General features: G+C 36.0%; 1 protein-coding gene across 9 annotated transcripts in view; it reads right to left on the minus strand.

Moving 5' to 3' along the window:
- NBEA (neurobeachin) overlaps positions 1 to 26,903 on the minus strand; it is a 646,246-nt gene that overhangs the window by 519,895 nt on the left and 99,448 nt on the right. For all 9 annotated transcript variants that reach the window (XM_043891765.1, XM_043891767.1, XM_043891768.1 and 6 more), the window contains exons 7-8: positions 22,564 to 22,683; positions 14,918 to 15,064 (exon numbers count right to left, since the gene is read on the minus strand). In XM_043891765.1, coding sequence (XP_043747700.1) covers positions 14,918 to 15,064; positions 22,564 to 22,683 — 267 coding nt within the window. The remainder of the gene's footprint in view (positions 1 to 14,917; positions 15,065 to 22,563; positions 22,684 to 26,903) is intronic.

Raw genomic sequence — 26,903 nt, forward strand, 5'->3', positions numbered from 1 at the left:
AAATGGAGGCCAGAACACAGAGGAATAAAATATTCAAAGTATTCAAAGGAAAAAATAAAAATCAACCAAGAATTTATATCCAGCAATCTAAAAGGAAAATAAGATACATTCCCAAGTAAATAAAAACTGATATAATGTGCTATTAGCTGATCTCAGTTCAGTTCAGTCGCTCAGTCATGTCAGACTCTTAGTGACCACATGGACTGCAGCACGCCAGGCTTCCCTGTCCATCACCAACCCCCGGAGCTTGCTCAAACTCATGTCCACCGAGTTGCTGATACCATCCAACCATCTCATGCTCTGTCATCCCCTTCTCCTCCTACCTTTAATCTTTCCCAGCATCAGGGTCTTTTCCAATCAGTCAGTTCTTCGCATCAGGTGGCCAAAGTATTGGAGTTTCAGCTTCAACATCAGTCTTTCCAATGAATATTCAGGACTGATTTCCTTTGGGATTGACTGGTTGGATCTCCTTGCAGTCCAAGGGACTCTCAAGAGTCTTCTCCAACACCATAGTTCAAAAACATCAATTCTTCAGCACTCAGCTTTCTTTATGGTTCAATTCTCACATCCATACATGACTACTGGAAAAACCATAGCTTTGACTAGACGGACCTTTGTTGGCAAAGTAGTGTCTCTGCATTTTAATATGCTAAGTTGGCCATAGCTTTTCTTCCAAGGAGCAAGCGTCCTTTAATTTCATGAGTTTTACAAACACAAGAAATAACAAAGAAAGTCCTTCAAGCTAACAGTAAAGAGCTCAGACAGTAATTTGAACTGACATGAAAAACAATGAGCATCAAGTAGTCATGTGGTTATAAAAGATGGCAAAAATGCATATTTATTCTCCTTTATTCCCTCTTAATTGATTTCAAAGCAATTTTATAAAATATATATACATCATGTATGATTTTGCCTATAACATAAAAATGTAATGCATTTGCCAATAACAACACAAAGGAGGATGGTGGAAAAGCCGTATTGAGCTAATGAAGTAAGTTCAGGTGGTAAATGAACAAATGAGGGAACCATTAATAAAAAATGAGTTTACTATAACCAAATCTATAAATCAGTTACTTTTCCTCTCTTGACTTCCTTAAAAGATATATAAGTATATAATATAATAATAAGAATAATGCAATGTTGGGTTTGTAACCAACATTGTAGTATGTACTATGTATAACAACTTAACACAAAAAGCAAAAAACACAGTAGACCTATAAAAGTAACATTCCTATATCTCACAGGAATTAAGTTGGTATAAACCTGAAGCTGATTCTAAGTTAAAATTTAAGTAGCAAGTACTATAACAAACACTAAGTAAATAAGGCCCAAAAAAAGTGAAAAAAAACAAATGAAAATGCTACCGTAAAAAATATTCATTTAAATCACAATAAAGCAGTAAAGAAGGAATAAAGGAATCAAAAGAACATAATGCATAGGTAACAAATAAAATGATGATTGTAAGTTCAACTATATTAGTAAAGTTAAATGTGAATGGAAAAACAATACGCTCAAAAGAGAATATTATTAGACAGGATAATAAAACCAGATCTAACAATGGATTGCCTATAGGAGACATACTTCAAAGTTGAAAATGGATTCAAAGTAAAAGAAAGGGAAAATTTATCAATATACCACAAGTTCCAATGACTGTGCTAACGTCAGAGACAAACACTTCAAAACAAAATATATTACTAGATATAGAGAAACATTTAATAATAATAAAAGAGTCAAACCATCAGGAAAATGATAATATCTGCACACCTAACAACCAAGCACCAAAATACATGAAGAAGAACTTGACAGGTATGAAGAAAGAAATAGAAAAGTTGATAGTAACAGACGAAAACTTCAAATCCCAACTTGAATAGTGGATAAAACAACTAGGCAGAATTCAACAAAGAAACAGAAGACTTGAACAAATATATAAAGACTAAGAATTACAGGAAAAATTACTAAATAGAGAATAAGACAAACAAACAGCAGAGAAAAATAACAAAACCAAAAGCTGATTCTTTATAAAGATCAAAAGTGACAAACCTGTACCTAGACTAATCAATATGCTAATACTGTCATCTCAAGAGGCGATCATCTTAATAAACACAGCAGTATTTGACAAAATCCGGCACCCTTTTATTTTCAAGTGTTCAGCAAAACAGGAACAAAATGAAGCTTCCCCATTCTGATAAAAAGCATCAATGGACACTTCACAGATAACAATACATTTAATGCTAAAAACTGAAAGTTTTCCCACTAATATCAATAACAAGACAAAGATAACTGTGCTAATGTTCAATCTTATACTAGAGATTCTAGATAGGCAAGAAAAAGCACTCGAAAAGTAAGAAGTAAATTTATCTCTATCTGCAGATGACATAGTTTTGTACATAGAAAATCCTAAAGAATACACACACACATATAAAACACACACACAAACTATTAGTGCGAATAAATTCAGCAAGACTGCAGTATACAGAATTGAAATACAAAAATCTACTGTACATATTAGCAAAGAAAATCCAAACATAATATTTAAAAACAACTCTGTCAGCACCAAAATAATAAAATACTAGAGAATACATTAGAATTCTGGCATTTGACTTATGGCAAAAAGGAATAAAGAGCCTCTTGAGGAAAGTGAAAGAGGAGAGTGAAAAAGTTGGCTTAAAGCTCAACATTCAGAAAACTTAAGATTGTGGCATCCGGCCCCATCACTTCATGGCTAATAGATGGGGAAACAGTGGCAGACTTTACTTTTTTGGGCTCCAAAATCCCTGCAGATGGTGACTGCAGCCATGAAATTAAAAGACACTTGCTCCTTGGAAGAAAAGTTATGATCAACATTGACAATATATTAAAAAGCAGAGACATTACTTTGCCAACAGAGGTCTGTCTAGTCAAGGCTACGGTCTTTCCAGTAGTCATGTAGGGATGTGAGAGTTGGACTATAAAGAAAGCTGAGTGCTGAAGAATTGATGCTTCTTAACTGTGGTGTTGGAGAAGACTCGAGAGTCCCTTGGACTGCAAGGAGATCCAACCAGTCCATCCTAAAGGAGATCAGTCCTGAGTATTCATTGGAAGGACTGATGTTGAAGCTGAAACTCCAATACTTTGGCCACCTGATGCGAAGAGCTGACACATTTGAAAAGATCCTGATGCTGGGAAAGATTGAAGGTGGGAGGAGAAGGGGACGACAGAGGATGAGATGGTTGGATGGCATCATCGAGTCAATGGACATGAGTCTGGATAAACTCTGGAAGCTGATGGATAGTGAGGCCTGGCGTGCTGCAGTTAATGGGGTCGCAAAGAGGCAGACATGACTGAGTGACTGGACTGACTGAACTGAAAAAGTACAAAACATCATTAAAAGAAATTGTGAAGACACAAATAAATCTAAAGCCATCCATGTTCAAGGATTGAAAGACTTACTATCGTGTAGTTAGTAAATGTCCCCGAATTGATCTGAAGATTCAATACTATCTCCACAAAATCCCAACTGGGTTTTGTTGTTACTGTTTTGTGATTTTTTACCCCAGAAATTAACAAGCTGATCCTAAAATTCATGTGGAAATGACAGAGATCCAGCATTTCCCAATTTCAAAATTTACATGAAATGCCCAGAATAGGCAAATCTATAGAAAGAGAAATAAGATTAGTGACTGCTTAGGAATGAGGTAGACTGAGAGGATAAAAAGGTGATAGCTAAAGCGTACAAGGTTTCTTTCTGAGATGGTAAAATGCTCTAAAATTCCCTATGTTGATAGCTGCATTACTAAAACCACTGGGTAATTCATTTTTTAAGTGAGTGAATTGCATATATGTAAATTATACCTCAGTAAAGCTGTTACACAAATAAACTCATGGCTGCAGGGGGAATGGATAGTTAAGGACTTTGGGAAGGTCATGTATACACTGTTGTGTTTAAAATGTGTAACCAACAAAAACCTATTGTATAGCACGTGGAACTCTGCTCAATATAATGTTCCAGCCTGGATGGGAGGTGGTTTTGGAGGAGAATGGATACAGGTATATGTTGGCTGAGTCCCTTCACTATTCATCTGAAACTGTCACAACATTTTTAATTGGCTATACCCCAACACAAAATGGTTCTGGTGTTCAAAAAAAATAAAAATAAAAAATTTTTAAATGAAGCTCTTTTCCTCTTGCTATTTCCCCTGCCTTCCTGAAAATTCATAAAGCTAACAGGAAGGGCAAAAAAGGTAGGAGTTGGCACTAGGAGGAAAGATGAGTTGCAGTGGCCAGAAGCATAGCAGGGCCCTGAGCAAAGTCAGGAGCATAACAACACAAGGAAGCATCATGGTGTCAAAGTCCTACAGAGGTAAGGAGGGTGTTCACCCAACAGAGCTATCCAGATATGGGAGACAAAGAATAAGAAACTGTTCTATTGAGCAGACAAAAGATACATTATAATATAACTGCTGTGAACTAGATAATTTTCCTATAAAGGGCATTATGGGTCAATTAGCAAAATTCTAACAGGGTCTGAGAATTAAATGGTAGTAACAGACTGATGTTAGAAATTCTGTAAAAGAATATTCTTGTTTGTATAAACACGATAGTCAAGGAAGACAGGGCATTATGTCAGCAATACTCTTAAACAGTTCAGGGGAGAAATTTATCTTACTACTGTGCTTGTAATTTTTCTGTAAGTTTCACTTTCTTTTTAAATTTAAGAATGAGAAAGAAAAAAAGATGAAAATTCAAGAGACAGTGACAAATATTAAAGATAAGCAAAGTAAACCAAACAAGTATAGTCAAGTCTCTGAAGAAAACAAAAGGAATGAAATAGAACAAACAGTAGACAGTATCCAAAATTCCTTGTAATACAAAAACATGCAAAACTGCATACTGAAAGTGCCTATCACTTAACTGAGAAATCAACTCACGATCAGCAAGACTTATCCAGCAAAACTGCTGAATTTAAAGAAAAAAGTTTTAAAAAAGTAAAAAAAAAAACAAAACCATAGTCTGAACAAAACACTTAAAGCCAGAAGAAAATCAGCAACATGTCTAAGTGGTACAAAGAAATGTCAGTCAAGATATAGTCAAGCAAACGGCTGTCAAACATAATGGCTCTTGATAAACTAATATGGAAATGTAGCTCTCAAAAACATTATTCTCCTAAGTCCCTCCTGAGGAATAAACTATACAATTAGTTTCAGATAGGTAAATCAGAATAGGCCCCCCTGGTGGCTCAGACAGTGAAGAATCCACCTGCAGTGCGGGAGGCCTAGGCTCAATCCCCGGGTTGGGAAGAACACCTGGAGGAGGGCACGACAACCCACTCCATTATTGTTGCCTAGAGAATCCCCATGGACAGAGAAGCCTGGCGGGCTACAGTCCACAGGGTCAAAAAGAGTCGGACATGACTGAGCAACACAGCACAGCACAGGCAAGACAGATAAATGTAAGGACTCTGATGAATATCAAATATATACTTATAAAACTATGACTAAGAATTTAAAAAGAAGGAGGATAATACGTACTACATCAAGGCTGTATATTGTCACCCTGCTTATTTAACATATATGCAGAGGACATCATGTGAAATGATGAAGCACAAGCTCGATGAAGCACAAGCTCGATGAAGCACAAGCTGGAATCAAGATTGCTGGGAGAAACAGCAATAACCTCAGATACACAGGTGACACCACCGTTATGTCAGAAAGCAAAGAGGAACTAAACAGTCATTTGATGAAAGTGAAAGAGGAAGGTGAAAAAGGTGGCTTAAAATTCAACATTCCAAAAATGAAGATCACGGCATACGGTCCCATCATTTCATAGCAAACAGATGGGGAAACCATGGAAACAGTGACAGACTTTTCTTGGGCTCCAAAATCATGCAGATGGTGACTGCAGCCATGAAATTAAAAGATACTTGCTCCTTGGAAGAAAAGCTATTATCAACCTAGACAGCATATTAAGAAGCAGACACATTACTTTGCTAACAAAGGTCCGTCTAGTCAAAGCTATGGTTTTTCCAGTAGTCATGTATGGATGTGAGAGTTGGACCATAAAGAAGGCTGAGTATCAAAAAATTGATGCTTTTGAACTGTGGTGTTGGAGAAGACTCTTGAGAGACCCTTGGAGTGCAAGGAGTTTCAAACCAGTCAATCCTAGAGAAATCAGCCCTGAACAGTCACTGGAAGGACTGATGTTGAAACTGAAACTCCAATAATTTGGCCACCTGATGCGAAGAGCTGACTCATTAGACACGTTCAATGCTGGGAAAGACAGAAGGCAGGAGAAGGGGACGACAGAGGATGAGATGGTAGGATGGCATCACCGACTAAATGGACATGAGTTTCAGCAAGCTCCGGGAGATGGTGAAGGACAGGGAAGTCTGGCATGCTGTAGTCCATTGGGTCACAAAGAGTTGGACACGACTGAGCAACTGGACAACAACAACAATATGTAATAACTACGTGACTCACAATGTAGCTAATCTCTTTTTTTTTCATTTATTTTTATTAGTTGGAGGCTAATTACTTTACAATATTGTAGTGCTTTTTGTCATACATTGACATGAATCAGCCAAGCTAATCTCTTACATTTAGTTTTCTAGGACTGTCATAACAAAACACCAAAGTCTGAGTAGCCTAAACAACAAAAATTTATTTTCACACAATTCTCGAGGCTAGAAATCCAAGTTCAAAGTGTCAGCAGGGTTGGATTCTTCTGAACCCTCTCCCAAGCCTCTCTCCTTGGCTTGTAAATGACCCGCTTTCCTCCCTGGGCCTTAACATGGTAATCTGTGAGTGTCTGTATCCTAAGCTCCTTTGCTTATAAGCACAATATTCATATTGTATCAGGACCCACCCTAATGACTGCACTTAACTTTACCTCTTTAAAGACCCTATCTCTAAATATAGACACATTCTGATACTGGGAGTCGGAATTTAAACATATGAATTTTGGGGGAACCACAAGTCAGCCCATGATATACCTCAAAATTTTAAAATGGCAAGGAGAATAAAGAGAGCATATGCAAAACAAGCTTTTAAGTGTTTTCAGTTATCAGTAGGATAGTGTTTGCACTGCTATTCTTAGACTGTTACTTGTGTAATTATGGGCTTTTCTAATTCTATAACAATATGTGTACTTGCCAACAAGAACTCTCAAAGTGGAAGAAAAGAGATACATATTTAACTAAGAGGAGGTCAAGACAAACTTTACATTTCCCATTCTTAAAAACTAGAGATTCCTGGAGTAATGACTGACTCCAGGGCTGAAACTATAAAATGTTCAGGATGAGCCAGAAATATCATCATAGCAAATAGTAAGGATGTTACGAAAGACTAAAGAGTAATGTCAAAAGGACTAAGGTAACAACTAGAAGGGATATGAATTGCCCAGAGTTGGAGCAATCTGCATTTCTTAAAGAAAAACACAGTAACTACAATTGGTTGAAACACCTCAAATATACTTAAATCTCTAAGCTTATAATGACACTTTAAAAATAGTAACTGGACATCTCTGAACAACGAGGAATGACATTAGATTATATTATTTCCCCTAAGAGAATACTAGGTAGCTTTATTAATCAGAGTTGGCAGAGGAGAAAGTTGTTAGTACATTAACTAGATAAAAATCTGGTAGGAATTAACCATTTTATGACCAATGGGTAAGAATTATTTGAATATGGGGAAAAAAATAAGATTCTGCTGAAGGCAATGCATTGAGGGAATAAAACTAGAACTTTGGAAAAACATACAAAACAGTTTTCTTTCCATTCGTGGAAAGTCTAGCATTCTAAATATACTATAGCTATAAAGTAATATGCCTGGTATTTTAAAGCAAATATACCTTAACAAATATGACCAAATGAGTGTTGTATTTTGCAAAAGAGTCCTCTCAGAACTATTTACACATATATTCCAATACTCAAAATATTCCTTATATCTAGGGTTTTAAAAATAATTGCAGAATCTAAAGGGTTTTAAAAAGACCTTTATTAACAGGTGCTTGCCATTTGTTGACATTTTTGGGAAAAAAAATCACACTGTAAACTTTTATTACAAATTGAAAATGAGGTTCTTAAAAATCTCAACTTGAACAGATATGAAACAAAAAGGTGTATTTAAAAAACAAGCTTTAAAAAAACAAACAACAACAACAACAACAACAAAAACAAAAACAAATGTGTTTGCCATCATTGAAGAGTCTTCAGGTAAAGATAATAAAAACTCGAGCCTGCTCAGGGAATGTAGTGCAAGTAACAGTTTTACTATCTGGTTAAGGGGTAAAAGATGGCAACCCACTCCAGTATTCTTGCCTGGAAAATCCCATAGACAGAGGAGACTGGTGAGCTACAGTCCATGGGGTCATAAGGGAGTTATGTACAACTTAGCCAACTAAACAACAACAAACAAGGGGTGGAAAGCAAGTACTTGAGGTCTGAACCACTCTCATTCATTTCTTGTTGCTGACATGTTGTATTCATTTCTTCTTGTGATGAGATTCTTGCTTCTGTGCACAGTTATTGAAGATGTAAGGTGACCAGGGCCACTGCTCCTGGTGGTACTGCTGGGTTGTGCCGGGGCCTGGATACTCATGGTTGCAATAATGACTGGGGCCAGTTGAGGCAGCTGAAGTTCTTGGGGAGATGATGATGCGACTCAGGGCTTTCTGGAGTTGGCTTTGCATTCCCACTACCAACTGAATTCTACAGAATTTTAAATTATATTTTTGAAGGCAAACTGTCATCCTCAAGGGATTGATTTAATTTTGGGAAAAAGAATAAAATAAAAGACCTGAGGCCATCATAAAACCATCTTTCATCAAAAATGCAGTTTATCTCTAAAGTAATGAGAACTGTTTCCTTGTGTCACTTAAAAACTGACCCTGCAGGCAATTTCAGAAAAGAAATGCAATTAACTTGTAAAATGGTAGCATATTTTGCATATGCATATATCTTTCAAAAGAAACTGGCTAAAAGGGAAGACCATTTAAAATATTATAGTTTAAAAATAGTATCTCTATTTTACATAGCGAATTTATATAACCATACTTCATAGCCACATTAAGTACCTATTACTCAGAGGTTTTTATTTCTATAAAAATTTAATTTGCAAATGTACTGGACATAAATATATGTATAAGACAGCAAAAGGAAATAAGCATGAGACCAGAAAAAAAAAAAAACTACATATAAACAGTTCCTCAAAAGGAAAAAATGATGGAAATGGAGTAGAGAGATATTACAGTAGATTCCTCTGACTCCTTGTGGGTTCTAAGGAATTACGTAGCTGGCAACAGAAGAAGAAAAACTGATCTTTAGGGTTGAGCAGGTATTTCTGCCATGGGCAAGGTATGGTTAATGCATAATGCAGATGCACAATCATACTATAAGGGAGAAAGGAGTCCAGAAAGCAGAGAAAAATCTTATGTTTAAATTTTTCTTGTCTTACCTTCAAATGTGAATTTTTAATTCATCATTTTGCATACTAGATTTCAAGGCTGCACCCTATACAACTCTTTGGTTCTTCTTGATCCCCCCATCTTTTCTACCTCTCTTCTAACGCTGCAATCAATCTATATCCAAGTTCATTTATATCTCTTTCATGTCCATGTTCATTTTTCTTTCTGCTAATAAGTAAGAGTGGATTTCTTTTTTACCTGAGATATATTTTTCAGTTCCAAAATTTCCATTGATATTTGTATGTTGCAGTTGATAATTTCCACCTATTGATTCATTACAAGCACTTTTTTTTTACCCTATTAGTTACAAAAAGTCCCTGAAAGTCCTCATGTGATAATTAAACAATTCTAGGTTACCCTGGAGTTGGTATGTGCTAATTTTCTCTTCCCTTGAAAATAAGCTGTATTTTCCTGACTTTTCATAGGATGAATAATTTGTGATGATATGCTGGACATTTTGGATATTATCTTGTGGAGACTATATTCTGAAATATCCTGATGCTTTGTTTCAGTGGATCATTTTCTCTTTTAGATATGATTACAGACTGTCATTTTTTTCTATGTGTGGCATCTCAGATGTCAGTTCATTTCTTGAACTGTTATTTACAATCTAGTATCCATTTATCATGATCATACACGGTTTCATGGGTCAGCCACACACTTTAACTGTTTTCTTTCAGTTGTTGTTGTTAACACAGAATTCATTTTATGACTGCCTCTTTTCTAAGGGCCTATTATTCATCCTGTATTGCTGGCTGCCCCAATGCTTGTTACCTTATTTTTTCTAGCCAGGAAGTTTGTCTATCAAGATAAAAAATGAGGAACTCAGCCCATGCTGACTACCTGGTTCCATGTTTTGACTCTCCTCTATAACTTGCCTGCTTTATATTCAGTCTCCAAGGCGCTGATGTCTTCTGCATTATGTCCAGACTTTGTATATGGTTATGTGTGGGAACATCAGTTTCTTAGGAACTTTCTCTTCCATGTAAGTACTGAAAAATCTCCAAAATGACTTTTAATTCTGATGGTTGTCTTATACATTCTCCCCTATCAGTTAGATCTTCATCTTAATATAATAAACTGTTAAAAATCATGATGCTACCATTTTCTTGAATGGAAGACAGAACACAAAACTAAATACTGAAATATACAGCAAATGAAGATTGTTTTCCACATGTTTATTTCATAATTAGGAAATCTCCAGTAATGATTATAAAATATTTAAACTTTGTAAACATCTGTTTTGCAAGTTTATGTCAAAATGCCATCTTATATTATAGATGACTCCACAACCTTGCAAACAATTGAAAAACCGCAATCAAATGGAGCTCCAAAATCAACCTAACTCAAGAGTGAAAAGTGAAAGTTGCTTAGTTGTCTCTGACTCTTAGAATTCTCCAGGCCAAAATACTGGAGTGGGTAGCCTTTTCCTTCTCCAGGGTATCTTCCCTGGAGACCTGGATTGAACCCAGGTCTCCCAAATTGCAGGCAGAGTCTTTGCCAGGGAAGCACAAGAATACTAGAGTCTGCAGCCTATCCCCTCTCCAGAGGATCTTCCCGACCCAAGAACTGAACTGGGGTCTCCTGCACTGCAAGCAGATTCTTTACCAGATGAGATACAACTTGACTAAACTAGAGAAAGTTACAGTGAAAAATTCTGTATTCCATTAATTACTCACAAACTTAATGATTTATTTAATTAATCAGTGATATCCTACCTCATTTTCTGTTTACCAAAGATAACCAGGTACAAAATATTCACTGACAAGTTACAGTGCTTAAAATCAGGCATTCCAGATAAAGAAAACTACCTAGCACTCTAATGATCTACAGATGAAAATCACTTGAGACAGCAGGTTTCATGGTATAGATGATGTGAAGACATTATTTGTGGATAGAATTAACTTATTTATTTCAAAGCCCAGATGTTGACATGCTATCTACATTAAGCTCCAAATCACAGACAATATGGTCTGACCATTATAATGCTTTCTCTGGTGTCTCTTTTCTGCAGACATTTGGAGGCAAAAAACACAAACATTGTGTTATTATATAACAACTAATGATATAAGCTTCATTTTTAATTTAAACCAAATGCCAACTAATTAACATACCCTACCAAAGTCTGATTGATTATACTCCTTGCAGCCGAAGGTGGAGAAGCTCTATACACTCAGCAAAAACAAGACTGGGAGCTGACTGTGGCTCAGATCATGTACTCCTTACTGCACACTGCAGATTTAAATTGAAGAAAGTAGAGAAAACCACTAGACCATACAGTTTATGACCTAAATCAAATCCCTTATGATCATATAGTGGAAATGACAAACAGATTCAAGGGATTTAATATGATACAGTGCCTGAAGAACTATGGACTGAGGTTCGTGCCATTGTATAGGAGGAAGTGATCAAAATCATCTGCAAGAAAAAGAAAGGAAAAATGGTTGTCTGAGGAGGGCTTACAAATAGCTGAGCAAAGAAGAGAAGCAAAAGGCAAAGGAAAAAAGTAAAGTGAAACAGTGAAAAAGCTGGCTTAAAACTCAACATTCAGAAAACTAAGACCATGGCATCTGGTCCCATCACTTGATAGCAAATAGATGGGGAAACAACGGAAACAATGACAGGCTTTATTTTCCTGGGCTCCAAAATAACTGCAGATGGTGACTGCAGCTATGAAATTAAAAGATGCTTGCTCCTTGGAAGAAAAGCTATGACCAACCTAGACAGCATATTAAAAAGCAGAGACATTACTTTGCCGACAAAGATCGGTCTAGACAAAGCTATGGTTTTTCCAGTCGTCATGCATGGATGTTGACAACTGGACCATAAAGAAGGCTGAACACCAAAGAATTGATGCTTTTGAACTGTGGTGCTGGAGGAGACTCTTAAGAGTCCCTTGGTCGGCCAGGAGATCAAATCAGTCAATCCTAAAGGAAATCAGTCCTGAATATTCTGAAGCTGAAGCTCTAATACTCTGGCCACCTGATGTGAAGAACTGACTCCTTAGAAAAGACCCTGATGCTGGGAAAGACTGAAGGCAGGAGAAGAAGGGGATGATAGAGGATGAGATGGTTAGATGTCATTACTGACTTGATGGACATGAGTTTGGGGCAAGCTCTGGCAGTTGGTGATGGATAGGGAAGCCTGGCGTGCTGCAGTCCATGGGGTCACAAAGAGTCGGACACAACTGAGCGACTGAACTGACTGACTGACATACCTTAAAATTTCCACTACAACCCGCTACCCCTTCTCTCACAGGAAGTGACTTTGCCTCCTACTTACCAAGGAAACTGAGACTATACTGTGTGAGCCACCTCAGCTTTATCCCCTGTCATAACACAATCTGATCTTCATTTGCATCCTCTGCACCCTTCCTTAATTTTCTAAATTTCCAGAAATAAAGTATCAATATCAAAATTTTTGCAGGTGCCTGTCCTGACGGTACTGTACCTTTTAAATTCACAAGATGAGGAAGTGCACACACCCATGAACTTAACAGTCAATCTCCATTAATAATAAGGAAACTCATAGGCTAAGCCTACAGACTGGGAACTTTCAAAACTTGAAATTTTTTTCATGAAATGCCCAAAAGGCATTTTCTTTCTCTTTTTCTTAATGTATTACTTTAATTCTGGGGCTTTTTTTGGGGGGGCAGGGGGTGCAGGCCACACAGTATGTAGGATCTTAATTCCCTGACCAGGGATTGAACCTGTGCCCCCTGCAAGTGGAAGCATAGGGTCTTAACCACTGGACCACCAGGGGATATCCTGAGAAGCATTCTCTTTTAAAGGTTCTAACTCTGATGCAGATGATGACATATACTCTACTGTCTATGCTAAAGTTCAAGGAATATATTCTTTATCACATGAGTACTTGCATATAGAACAAGGTGACAAAGAGTTACTACTTATTTTCATCATTGGTATAAAATAATGTGATAAGAAAGGGCTGCTGTGATAAACTGCTCAGTCTGTAAAGTAGTTCAGAACAATATTTGCTCCTTTCTGAAAGAGAGAGTTAATACCTGCTGATGTTTAATCCTTTTTTTTTTCCTGCTGCTAATAAGCTCCCACCAAATATGAAGTTTCACTATAGCAATCACACTGGATTTATGGCTTTCTTAGCTGTATCTTCTTGATTTTCTACTTTATTTATATTTCACTAGTTTGTCACCCAACTTAATATCATTCTGTTAGTGCCTGAAGAAACCAACTTCAAATATTTATATGGAATAAGGAAAAGAAGTATGAAAGGAAGGCATGTTGCATATTAACTCAAAAATTTGAATTATAGAGACATTTCCATGCACACTCAACACATGGCATAACTAGGACTCAAATTCAACAAAAGTACTCATGGAAGAAAAAGTGGCTGTAACAAGCACAAATTCATTTCTATAGATAGCAAAACAAAATGGACAAAAGATGGCAGCCAGTACTGTCACCTTGACATAAAAATGACAGCACTACTGTCATTCAATACTATTATGGTTATTAAAATCACTGGGAACAGAAATATCTTTTCATAAGGGTAAATTCAAATTGTCACTTACATGTCCAATATAAAACATAAAATTTTAAACAGAAATATTAATGCAAAAGTGCAAAGGCATTAGGAGAAATATTTTTAATGTTTAGTACTCCCTTTCCCATAGCACAATCTTCACACTGATTATTTAAACACTAAGTTTTAAAAAGGAAAAACAATTCTTCCATGAAAGATCTTCAGAATTATAAAAGTTTTGAATTACACTGTAGTATTCTCTCTCAACTCCATACAGTTTGGGATATCACAATTCCAAATGTGACTTACACAAAACTCATATATTTCCCCAGCCAGGTGTACTGCCCATTAAGAATGAATTCATATATGTGAATGCAATATCTTGCTTAAATAAATCTTTGTTTTTAAAGTCAAAAAACCAAGAAAATATGGAAAATCACATTAAATAATTAGTCTTGCAAAATTACAATATGCACTACTCTGCCAACTTCCGGTCAACAGCAAAGAACAAGCAAAAAAAGAGAAGCTAACACTCAATAGTTCCAGCTACATTTAATATTTTACATCATTTTCCTTCAAAATCATTAACTATTCTATTTGGGTTATCTCTAATATTTGTTCATAATATAATTCATATATCTTGTAATTTGAGATTTTTAAATATCACATTAAGCAATATGGTTTTACAAAATTTATTATTTAAGAATTATGTCAACAAAAGCTATGGCTTCATCATTAGAAAACATTCTAAAGAATAAAAAAGCATTCAGGAAGGTAAGGGGAAAATAGTTAAAAAGAGAAAAAAACATCTTTGAAACAAAATGAAACAAACTAATGACTCAGTTCCAAAATACACAGATGACTTTTAAACCGCATTGAAGAAAACCTATCATTATATACTAAATTGTGTATAGTATTTCACATTTCACACCTATAACTTTCCATAGAATTTATAATAAGATGATCTTCCTACCTTATATCCAGGTCCTAACTGATGAATTGCAAATATCTGTGCAGGGTTGAGGGCTTCACTGAACACATACACGGCACCAAGTTGACCACAGAATACCCTATTTGCATCAGCAGTTTCTGAAGATCCGAGAAAGCACTTGTCATAGCTCTATTTTTAAAAAGTCATAAAAAAATCCAATGTTTTATTTTGCAATGACAAAATATTTAAGGATATTTGCCTTCATGGTCAGTAATACCATAAAGCATAATAACAGAAGAAACCAACAATTAAGACTCTATGGATTATTTAAATAATAAAAAAAAAAAGACTAAAGATTTTTGGGGGAAAGTTAATCAGTCAAATGTTTCATATTTATGGGCAAGCAAACAATGACTATTCTATAATCACTTGACCAACTTTCCAAATTCTACAGTTAAAAGAAAAAGAGCTTAAAACTATTTATTTACAAAAGTATAACTTATTTTTACACTATAATGATTTGTAATTGTCCATAGATAGTTACCTGAATCAAAAGAATGACTCTTTCAAATTTAACCATAAACACACTGGACCAAAATTTTTTAATTCTACCTCATTTCTCCATTATGGGTATATTTCTCTATTTCTCTACACTAAGTTAAAGACACAAAGAAAAATCACTTTCTTCTTTTAGATGAATTGGTATAATGCAGAATCAAATAAATAATAATTACCAAAATCTGCTGACAAAAGCAGATGGTATTATACAATGCTCTCCATCTGGGGAGTTTAGCACCTAAGAAACCACATTTAACAAGATCCTTCTCACCTCTAATTCTTATATCTCACCTAACATGTGGCCCTATCTATCCAGACCAGCAAAACTAGTCACTATTCACTACCCATCCTCACAGGTTATTCTACAAGCAAGACATTATATATGTATGGCATCCCTTTGATGCCTCAATAAAATAACCAAAAAACTGTGAATGAGGTCCAAAGGAGAAACTCCTCATAGAGTACCTAATCGTTAAGTAGAAGTACAGGAACTGTAGAACAGACTACATAATGTATGTGTGCATATGTGTGTGTGTTATTCTCCAGGCCTCTCCATTTCTTGGAATATTATCGCAAATAATTAAAAAAATCAGTCCTTGTTTCCTTTCTTTTTAAAAATATGACTATAGAGTCAATGGCAGTCAACAAGACCACTCTATAATAAAAAGACTGTCCCCTCTGGAAGGCAAATATGAAGCAGAATTTCACTGAATATTCTAATTATGGAAAAAATTATTCTCATAAATATGTATTGACTATGACCCAACTATAAGTTTCTAGGACAGAACAAGCAAACTATTCCTATAAAGAAACAGATAGTAAATATTTTCAAACTTTGCAATCTACAACTTGCTTCGGTCACAGATTCTTTGATTTTTTTGTTTTGTTTGAGCTTTTATTTTTTTATTTTATTTATTTTAGTTGGAGGCTAATTACTTTACAATATTGTAGTGGTTTTTGCCATACACTGATATCAATCAACCATGGGTTTACATGTGTTCCCAATCCTGAACCCCCCTCTCACCTCCCTCCTCATCCCATCCCTCTGGGTCATCCCAGTGCACCAGCCCTGAGCACCTGTCTCATGTATCAAACATGGACTGGAGATCTGTTTCACATATGATAATATACATGTTTCAATGCTATTCTCTCAGACCATTCCACCCTCGCCTTCTCCCACAGAGTCCAAAAGACTGTTGTATACATCTGTGTCTCTTCTTCTGTCTTGCATATAGGGTTATTGTTACCATCTTTCTAAATTCCATATATATGTGTTAGTACACTGTATTGGTGTTTTTCTTTCTGGCTTACTTCACTCTGTATAATAGACTCCAGTTTCATCCATCTCATTAGAACTGATTCAAGGTGTTCTTTTTAATGGCTGGGTAATATTCCATTGTGTATATGGACCACAGCTTTCTTATCCATTCGTCCGTTGATGGACATCTAGGTTGCTTCCATGTTCTAGTTATTATAAACAGTGCTGTGATGAACACTGGGGTATATGTGTCTCTTTCAATTCTGGTTTCCTCAGTGTGTATGCCCAGCAGCGGGATTAATATGGCAGTTCTATTTCCAGTTTTTTAAGGAATCTCCACAGAGTTCTCCATACTGGCTGTACTAGTTTCCATTCCCACCAACAGTGTAAGAGGGTTCCCTTTTCTCCACACCCTCTCCAGCATTTACTGCTTGTAGACTTTTGGATGGCAGCCATTCTGACTGGCGTGAAATGGTACCTCATTGTGGTTTTGATTTGCATTTCTCTGATAATGAGTGATGTTGAGCTTCTTTTCATGTTTTTGTTAGCCATCTGTATGTTTTCTTTGGAGAAAGGTCTATTCAGTTCCTTGGCCCATTTTTTGATTTGGTCATTTATTTTTCTGGAATTGAGTTGCAAGAGTTGTTTGCATATTTTTGAGATTAATTCTTTATCAGTTGCTTCGTTTGTGATTATTTTCTCCCATTTTGAAGGCTGTCTTTGCACTTTGCTTATAGTTTCCTTTGTTGTGCAAAAGCTTTTAAGTTTCATTAGGTCCCATTTGTTTATTTTTGCTTTTATTTCCAATATTCTGGGAGGTGGGTTATAGAGGATCCTGCTGTGATTTATGTCAGAGAGGGTTTTGCCTATGTTCTCCTCTAGGAGTTTTATAGTTTCTGGTCTTACATTTAGATCTTTAATCCATTTTGAGTTTATTTTTGTGTATGGTGTTAGAAAGTGATCTAATTTCATTCTTTTACAAGTGGTTGACCAGTTTTCCCAGCACCACTTGTTAAAGAGGTTGTCTTTTCGCCATTGTATATTCTTGCCTCCTCTGTCGAAGATAAGGTGTCCATAGGTGTGTGGATTTATCTCTGGGCTTTCTATTTTGTTCCATTGATCTATATTTCTGTCTTTGTGCCAGTACCACACTGTCTTGATGACTGTGGCTTTGCAGTAGAGCCTGAAGTCAGGCAGGTTGATTCCTCCAGTTCCATTCTTCTTTCTCAAGATTGCTTTGGCTATTCAAGGCTTTTTGTATTTCCATACAAATTGTGAAATTATTTCCTTTAGTTCTGTGCAAAATACCGTTGGTAGCTTGATAGGGATTGCATTGAATCTATAGATTGCTTTGTGTAGTATACTCATGTTCACTATATTGATTCTTCCAATCCATCAACATAGTATATTTCTCCATCTATTTGTGTCCTCTTTGATTTCTTTCATCAGTGTTTTATAGTTTTCTATATATAGGTCTTCTGTTTCTTTAGGTAGATATATTCCTAAGTATTTTATTTTTTTCACTTCAATGGTGAATGGTATTGTTTCCTTAATTTCTCTCTGTTTTCTCATTGTTAGTGTATAGAAATGCAAGGGATTTCTGTGTGTTAATTTTGTATCCTACAACTTTACTATATTCATTGATTAGCTCTGGTAATTTTCTGGTAGAGTCTTTACAGTTTTCTATGTAGAGGACCATGTCATCTGCCAACAGTGAGTGTTTTACTACTTCTTTTCCAATCTGGATTCCTTTTATTTCTTTTTCTGCTCTGACTGCTGTGGCCAAAACTTCCAAAACTATGTTGAATAGTAGTGGTGAGGGTGGGTACCCTTGCTTGTTCCTGACTTTCGGGGAAATGCTTTCAAAAGAAAGGCTATGAGAAAATACTCGAGGAGATAATAGTTGAAAACTTCCCTAAAATGGGAAAGGAAATAGTCACACAAGTCCAAGAAACCCAGAGAGGGCAAAACAGGATAAACCCAAGGCAAAACACCCCAAGACACATATTAATTAAATTAACAAAGATCAAACACAAAGAAGAAATATTAAAAGCAGCAAGGGAGAAACAACAAATAACACACAAAGGGATTCCCATAAGGCTAACAGCTGATCTTTCAATAGAAACTCTTCAGGCCAGAAGGGAATGGCAGGACATACTTAAAGTAATGAAAGAGAATAACCTACAACCCAGATTACTGTAACCAGCAAGGATCTCATTCAGATATGAAGGAGAATTCAAAAGCTTTACAGACAAGCAAAAGCTGAGAGAATTCAGCATCACCAAACCAACTCTTCAACAAATGCTAAAGGATCTTCTCTAGACAGCAAACACAGAAAGGGTGTATAAACTCAAACCCAAAACAACAGAGTAAATGGCAACAGGACCATACTTATCAATAATTACCTTAAATGTAAATGGGTTGAATGCCCCAATCAAAAGACAAAGATTGGCTGAATGGATACAAAAGCAAGACCCCGATATATGCTGTCTACAAGAGACTCACCTCAAAACAAGGGACACATACAGACTGAAAGTGAAGGGCTGGAAAAAGATATTTCACGCAAATGGAGACCAAAAAAAAAGCAGGACTAGAAATACTCATATCAGATAAAATAAGACTTTAAAATAAAGGCTGTGAAAAGAGACAAAGAAGGACACTACATAATGATCAAAGGATCAATCCAAGAAGAAGATGTAACAATTATAAATATATATGCAACCAACATAGGAGTACTGCAATATGTAAGGCAAATGCTAACAAGTATGAAAGGGAAAATTAACAGTAACACAATAACAGTGGGAGATTTTAATACCCCACTCACACCTATAGATAGATCAACTAAACAGAAAATTAACAAGGAAACACAAACTTTAAAAGACACAATGGACCAGCTAGACCTAATTGATATCTATAGGACATTTCACCCCAAAACAATCAATTCCACCTTTTAATCAAGTGCACATGGAACCTTCTCCAGGATAGATCACATCCTGGGCCATAAATCTATCTTTGGTAAATTCAAAAACTTGAAATCATTCCGATCATCTTTTCTGACCACAAGGCAGTAAGATTAAATCTCAATTACAGGAAAAAAACTATTAGAAATTCCAACACATGGAGGCTAAATAACACGCTTCTGAATAACCAATCATAGAAGAAATCAAAAAAGAAATCAAAATATGCACAGAAAGAAATGAAAACACAATAACCCAAAACCTATGGGACACTATAAAAGTAGTGCTAAGGGGAAGTTCATAGCATTACAGGCTTACCTCAAGAAACAAGAAAAAAGTCAAATAAATAACCTAACTCTACATCTAAAGTAACTAGAGAAGGAAGAAATGAAGAACCCCAGGGTTAGTAGAAGGAAAGAAATCTTAAAAATTAGGGCAGAAATAAATGCAAAAGAAACTAAAGAGACCATAGCAAAAATCAACAAAGCTAAAAGCTGGTTCTTTGAGAAGATAAATAAAATTGACAAACTGTTAGCCAGACTCATCAAGAAACAAAGGAAGAAGAATCAAATCAACAAAATTAAAAATGAAAATGGAGAGATCACAATAGACAACACAGAAATACAACGGATCATAAGAGACTACTATCAGCAACTATATGCCAATAAAATGGACAACTTGGAAGAAATGGACAAATTCTTAGAAAAGTATAACTTTCCAAAACTGAACCAGGAAGAAATAGAAGATCTTAACAAACCCATCACAAGCACGGAAATTGAAACCGTAATCAGAACTCTTCCAGCAGACAAAAGCCCAGGACCAGACAGCTTCACAGCAGAATTCTACCAAAAATTCAGAGAAGAGCTAACACCTATCTTACACAAACTCTTCCAGAAAATTGCAGAGGAAGGTAAACTTCCAAACTCATTCTATGAGGCCACCATCACCCTAATACCAAAACCAGACAAAGATGCCATGAAAAAAGAAAACTACAGGCCAATATCACTGATGAACATAGATGCAAGAATCCTAAAAAAATATTCTAGCAAACAGAATCCAACAACATATTAAAAAGATCACACATCATGACCAAGTGGGCTTTATCCCAGGAATGCAAGGATTCTTTAATATCTGCAAATCAATGTAATATGCCACATTAACAAATTGAAAGATAAAAACCATATGATTATCTCAATACATGCAGAAAAAGCCTGTGACAAAATTCAACACTCATTTATGATTAAAACTCTCCAAAAAGCAGGAATAGAAGGAACATACCTCAACATAATAAAAGCTATATAAGACAAACCCACAGCAAACATTATCCTCAATGGTGAAAAACTGTTTGAGCCTTTAAAGAAAACAAAATAAACTTTAAAGAAATATAAAAACCAAGATGAACTTTTCACTTCTGCCCCAAAGCCTTTGCACTCATGTTTCCACTGAAGGGGGTATTTCTTGCAAACACCCACATGGCTTTCTCTGGTCTCAACACTAAGGCCATCTCTGGACGATCTGGCTTCTCCCTTCCCTACACCGATACTTTCTGTATTTGTTCCCACTGAACCTTCCTCCACAGTATTTACCACCATTCATCTAATAAACAATATTAACATACTGTACATATTTATTCTATTTAAGGTACTCCTTTCACATCAAAATAAAGTATAATACACATCTTTTTTTTCATTTATTTTTTATTAGTTGGAGGCTAATATCTTTACAATATTGTAGTGGGTTTTGTCATACATTGACATGAATCAGCCATGGAGTTACATGTATTCCCCATCCCGATCCTCCCTCCCACCTCCCTCTCTACCCAATCCCTCTGGGTCTTCCCAATGCACCAGGCCCGAGCACTTGTCTCATGCATCCAACCTGGGCTGGTGACCTGTTTCACCCTAGATAATATACATGTTTCGATGCTGTTCTCTCGAAACATCCCACCCTCGCCTTCTCCCACAGAGTCCAAAAGTCTGTTCTGTACATCTGTGTCTCTTTTCCTGTTTTGCATATAGGGTTATCATGACCATCGTTCTAAATTCCATATATATGTGTTAGTATGCTGTAACGTTCTTTATCTTTCTGGCTTACTTCACTCTGTATAATGGGCTCCAGTTTCATCCATCTCATTAGAACTGATTCAAATGAATTCTTTTTAATGGCTGAGTAATATTCCATGGTGTATATGGACCACAGCTTCCTTATCCATTCATCTGCTGATAAATGGGCCAAAGAACTAAACAGACATTTCTCCAAAGAAGACATACAGATGGCTAACAAACACATGAAAAGATGCTCAACATCACTCATCATCAGAGAAATGCAAATCAAAACCACAATGAGGTACCATTACACGCCAGTCAGGATGGCTGCTATCCAAAAGTCTACAAGCAATAAATGCTGGAGAGGGTGTGGAGAAAAGGGAACCCTCTTACACTGTTGGTGGGAATGCAAACTAGTACAGCCGCTATGGAGAACAGTGTGGAGAATTCTTAAAAAACTGGAAACAGAACTGCCATATGACCCAGCAATCCCCCTTCTGGGCATACACACTGAGGAAATCAGATCTGAAAGAGACACATGCACCCCAATGTTCATCGCAGCACTGTTTATAATAGCCAGGACATGGAATACACATCTTTTAATGCGTGAGATTCTGAAAAGAACACAATATTGCATTTAAATTTTGACCTAAAACTTAATAATCTACCCAACCGATTTTCTTTTTTTGTATCACTAGTTGTGGCTTTTAGCAATTTAATTATTCTAAATTAAGGCAAAATTCACTTAACAGAAAAAAACTTCAAAATAAAGCTAGTTTCTACCAACCAATTATATTATTCAATTCATGCTATAATCAGTGATATATCAAACACTCAAATACATTAAAATACAGATAAAGAAAAACTTACATCATTTGTGTTAACATGCCAAGCCATATCACCATATGATACCAGCTGTCCATTAACATAACACCGAATTTCACTGTTTCTCCAACGATTGTAAATGTGGACAATGCTGATCATGTACCACTTAAATGAAAAAAAAAAAAAAAAAAAGGAAATCAATATGTAATGTTTGGTTATAACTGTTTAAAAGCAATCATAACATTTATCCCACACTACAAAAACTTAGTTGAAGGAATATTAATGATAATCCACTACAAATATGTCAAATTCCCTCTCCCATTTCTCATTTTACAGATGAAAGAAATTATTTAATAGAGAATAAATGTGTGATGGAAATAGAGCGAGAACCTTTGGAGCCCTAGACTGATATTCCTTTCACTATACCAAGATCCCAAAATTGTGGAAACATAATTATATTTGTTGTCATTCATTTAATAATATTTGCAGTGTGTCAGGCAAACTGACAGTTTTGACAGACAGATCATAGGTCAAGATTTATTTATTCAAGATTCCCTGGAATTTAGGGGGCAGTGGAAGGATCCATACATTAGACAAGCAAACAAATACAGAATTATAAAACCATGTTGATGACTGTGGATGGAAAAGGACATTGTAAACTGAGAAAGAATAATGTAAGATTCTACTCTGGATTGCACTGTCAGGCAAAATCTGTCAAAGGAACACCATTTTAACAGCTATAATAAGATTGAGATAATTTCATTTTCACAATGTAGAATATTAAATTTAAGAGTAGTTATACATTCTAACTTAGCAGTGTATGACTATAAATTGAGAATCAAGGAATAAGTTTATACTGAGCTCTAATTTTATAGTTACTAGTGCCAACAAAAAGCATTCTGACATGAGATGGTTTAAGTTCTCTAACAATTTGTGAATCTAATCTTTAGTCTAATTCAGATAAAAGTTTGCTTCAGATAATAGCATATTTCAGATAATATGTAAACATCATTTCTAAACAACAGAAAAATACAAATGATTTACAGATGTTTGAAAAGATTCTTTCACCAGTAAGGAGGGATTTAGACTCACTTTACCCCCAAACATAAAAATATAAAACACAAACTTTCTTCTGAGATTACTTAAAAACACTATTCAATTATTTCATACTTATTCTGCATGATATTTATAAAGCCATAATAGTAATTCTCAACCACTAAAATATTATTTTTTCAAGGTACCTGAAATACTTTGAACAAAAATTAATTTTCCTCATTTTGATTTACAAAATAAAACAGTGCACTAAAAAACTCACAAAATAAAGTTAACACAAAACTACATTCTTCCTCAGTTACAAAAAAATGTCAGGTCAACTGGACAAGGTCAGTTTTCATTCCAATCCCAAAGAAAGGCAAGGTCAAACAACATTCAAACTACCACACAATTGCACTCATCTCACAAGCTAGCAAAGTAATGCTTAAAATCCTCCAACCAGGCTTCAACAGTACATGAACCGTGAACTTCCAGATGTCCAAGCTGGATTTAGAAAAGGCAGAGGAACCAGAGATCAAATTGCCAACATCTGTTGGATCATCGAAAAAGCAAGAGAGTTCCATAAAAACATCTACTTCTGCTTTATTGACCATGCCAAGCCTCTGACTCTGTGGATCACAATAAACTGTGGGTAATTCTTAGAGAGGTGGGAATACCAGACCACCCGACTTGCCTCCTGAGAAATCTGTATGCAGGTGAAGAAGCAACATTAAGAACTAGACATGGAACAATAGACTGGTTCCAAATCGGGAAAGGAGTACATCAAGGCTGTATATAGTCACCCTGCTTATTTAACTTGTCTGCAGAGTACATCATGAGAAATGCTGAACTGGATGAAGCACAAGCTGGAATCAAGACTGCCAGGTGAAAAATAATCACCTCCGATATGCAGATGACACCACACTTATGGCAAAAAGCGAAGAACTAAAGAGTCTCTTGATGAAAGTGAAAGAGGAGAGTGAAAAAGTTAGCTTAAAACTCAACATTCAGAAAACTAAGATCATGGCATCTGGTCCCATCACTTCATGGCTAATAGATGGGGAAACAATGGAAACAGTGACTTCATTTTTGGGGGCTCCAAAATCACTGCAGATGGTGATTGCAGCCATGAAATTAAAAGACACTTGCTCCTTGGAAGAAAAGTTATGACCAAACTAGACAGCATATTAAAAAGCAGAGACATTACTTTGCCAACAAAGGTCTGTCTAGTCAAAGCTATGGTTTTTCCAGTAGTCATGTATGGACTAAGAATTGGACTATAAAGAAAGCTGAGCACCCAAGAATTGATGCTTTTGAACTTTGGTGTTGAAGAAGACTCTTGAGAGTCCCTTGGACGGCAAGAAGACTCCAACTAGTACATTCTAAAGGAAATCAGTCCTAAATATTCACTGGAAGGACAGATGATGAAGCTCAGGCTCCAATACACTGGCCACCTGATGCAAAGAACTGACTCACTGGAAAAGACCCTGACACTGGGAAAGATGCTGGGAGGGATTGGGGGCAGGAGGAGAAGGGGACGACAGAGGATGAGATGGCTGGATGGCATCACTAACTCAATGGACACGAGTTTGAGCAGGCTCCGGGAGTTGGTGATGGACAGGGAGGCCTGGAGTGCTGCAGTCCATGGGATCACAGAGTCGGACACAACTGAGCGACTGAACTGAAGTGCAGTATCATTAAAGAATTTAAAGCAGGAAAGTGACATGATCATCTCCATAGCATAGGAATATAACTGACAGCAGTGAGGACGTGAGACTGTTAAGACTAAAAGCTGCTGTTGTTCAGATGCTCAGTCGTGTCCAACTCTTTGCTACGCCACAGACTGGAGCACGCCAAGCTTCCCTATTATCTCCCTGACCTTGCTCAAATTCATGTCCATCGAGTGAGTGATGCCATTAAGATAAAGGCATTGGTAATTCTAAAAGGGGGGGACAGGAACTAGTTAACAGAACTGCCTTGAGGTGCTAATTTTAAAAAGGGAATCTAAAAAGGTTTCCAATTTTTCACTTAAATGGGTAGTGGTAACCAACTTAATTAATAAAGTTAGCCAATTATTAGCCACATAATTAAGTTTGGAATCTGCTTTTGGTCATAACATCAACATGTAAGATTAAATGGGTGAATAAATGAATACACAATTTAATGAATGATCTCAAAATGAAAAATACTTAGTTGTAAGAAAATAAACTTTTCTATTTTCTTTCCTTAGGAAAATCAAGATGTACTCTACAGATAACAGACAAGTGACTTTTTGAACCGAAAAAGCCCAAGTTTTGACTTGATAGTTTTTGACTAAAGGAAACAGGAATAAACTTGGATAGTGTGTATGTATACTGATACTATAAATGTACACTGAGGTCTGCGTTTAGTTTGAGACTCAAAAATAGCAGTATAAAAGAAAGACACTCACAGCAACAATAAAAAAGGACTATATTAAGAATTCAGTAGAAAAATATAACATGATATTTATACAAATATCAATAGTAGTTAATATGCATTGAGCACGTTACTACATATGAGGTAATATGCTAATCATTTACATTCATTTCCATAAGGTCAAACATCTGGTTAAGTGATAGCACTAGGAAAACACTTCTTGATAGTCCAACTAAACTTCTTATTAGGAAGGATAACAACTTAGCTAGGGTATCATCTGAAAAAACTAAACAAAGGGAAAAAATAAAAGAGTGGAGCTATCTTGACTAATCAAACAGTAAGAACCAGCCTCCCAAAGTCGGAAATGTAAGAACCATGAGTTTGATCCTTAAGTCAGGAAGATCCCCTGGAGAAGATCATGGCAACCCACTCCAGTATTCTTGGCTGGAGAATCCCATGGACAGAGGAGCCTGGCAGGCTACACTTCATAGAGTTGCAAACAGTTGGACACCACTGAAGCAACTTAGCACAAAATCAAATACTTATGATTTTCAAGATTTTATAAAAATCTTTACAGAAGGCCTTTCAAGACCTACTTCACTCTGTGATCCTACCAAGATATATGTACACACACACATATATACATATACATATACATATATATATATACACATAGAGAGAGAGAGAGAGAGAGATTTGTTACAAATGGGAATGTATTTCTCAAAAGGCAACAATGTAAAGACATAGAAAGAGAGAGAAAAAAGAGAGATAGAGAACAATCAGGTTAAACTGCTTTTTATTAATTAATGGTAATTTTATTTGATTCTTAAGTTTTCTTATTTCTACTATTTGAAGCACTGTTTCTCAAACCTGTCTAATGAGAAAAATCATATAGAGCATTTGTTAAAAACTCATATATATTCCTGCCATGAAAATAAGTCCAAGGATCAGTATTT

This window comes from Cervus elaphus, chromosome 30 (assembly GCF_910594005.1).
Source record: "Cervus elaphus chromosome 30, mCerEla1.1, whole genome shotgun sequence".
NCBI classification, from domain to species: domain Eukaryota; kingdom Metazoa; phylum Chordata; class Mammalia; order Artiodactyla; family Cervidae; genus Cervus; species Cervus elaphus.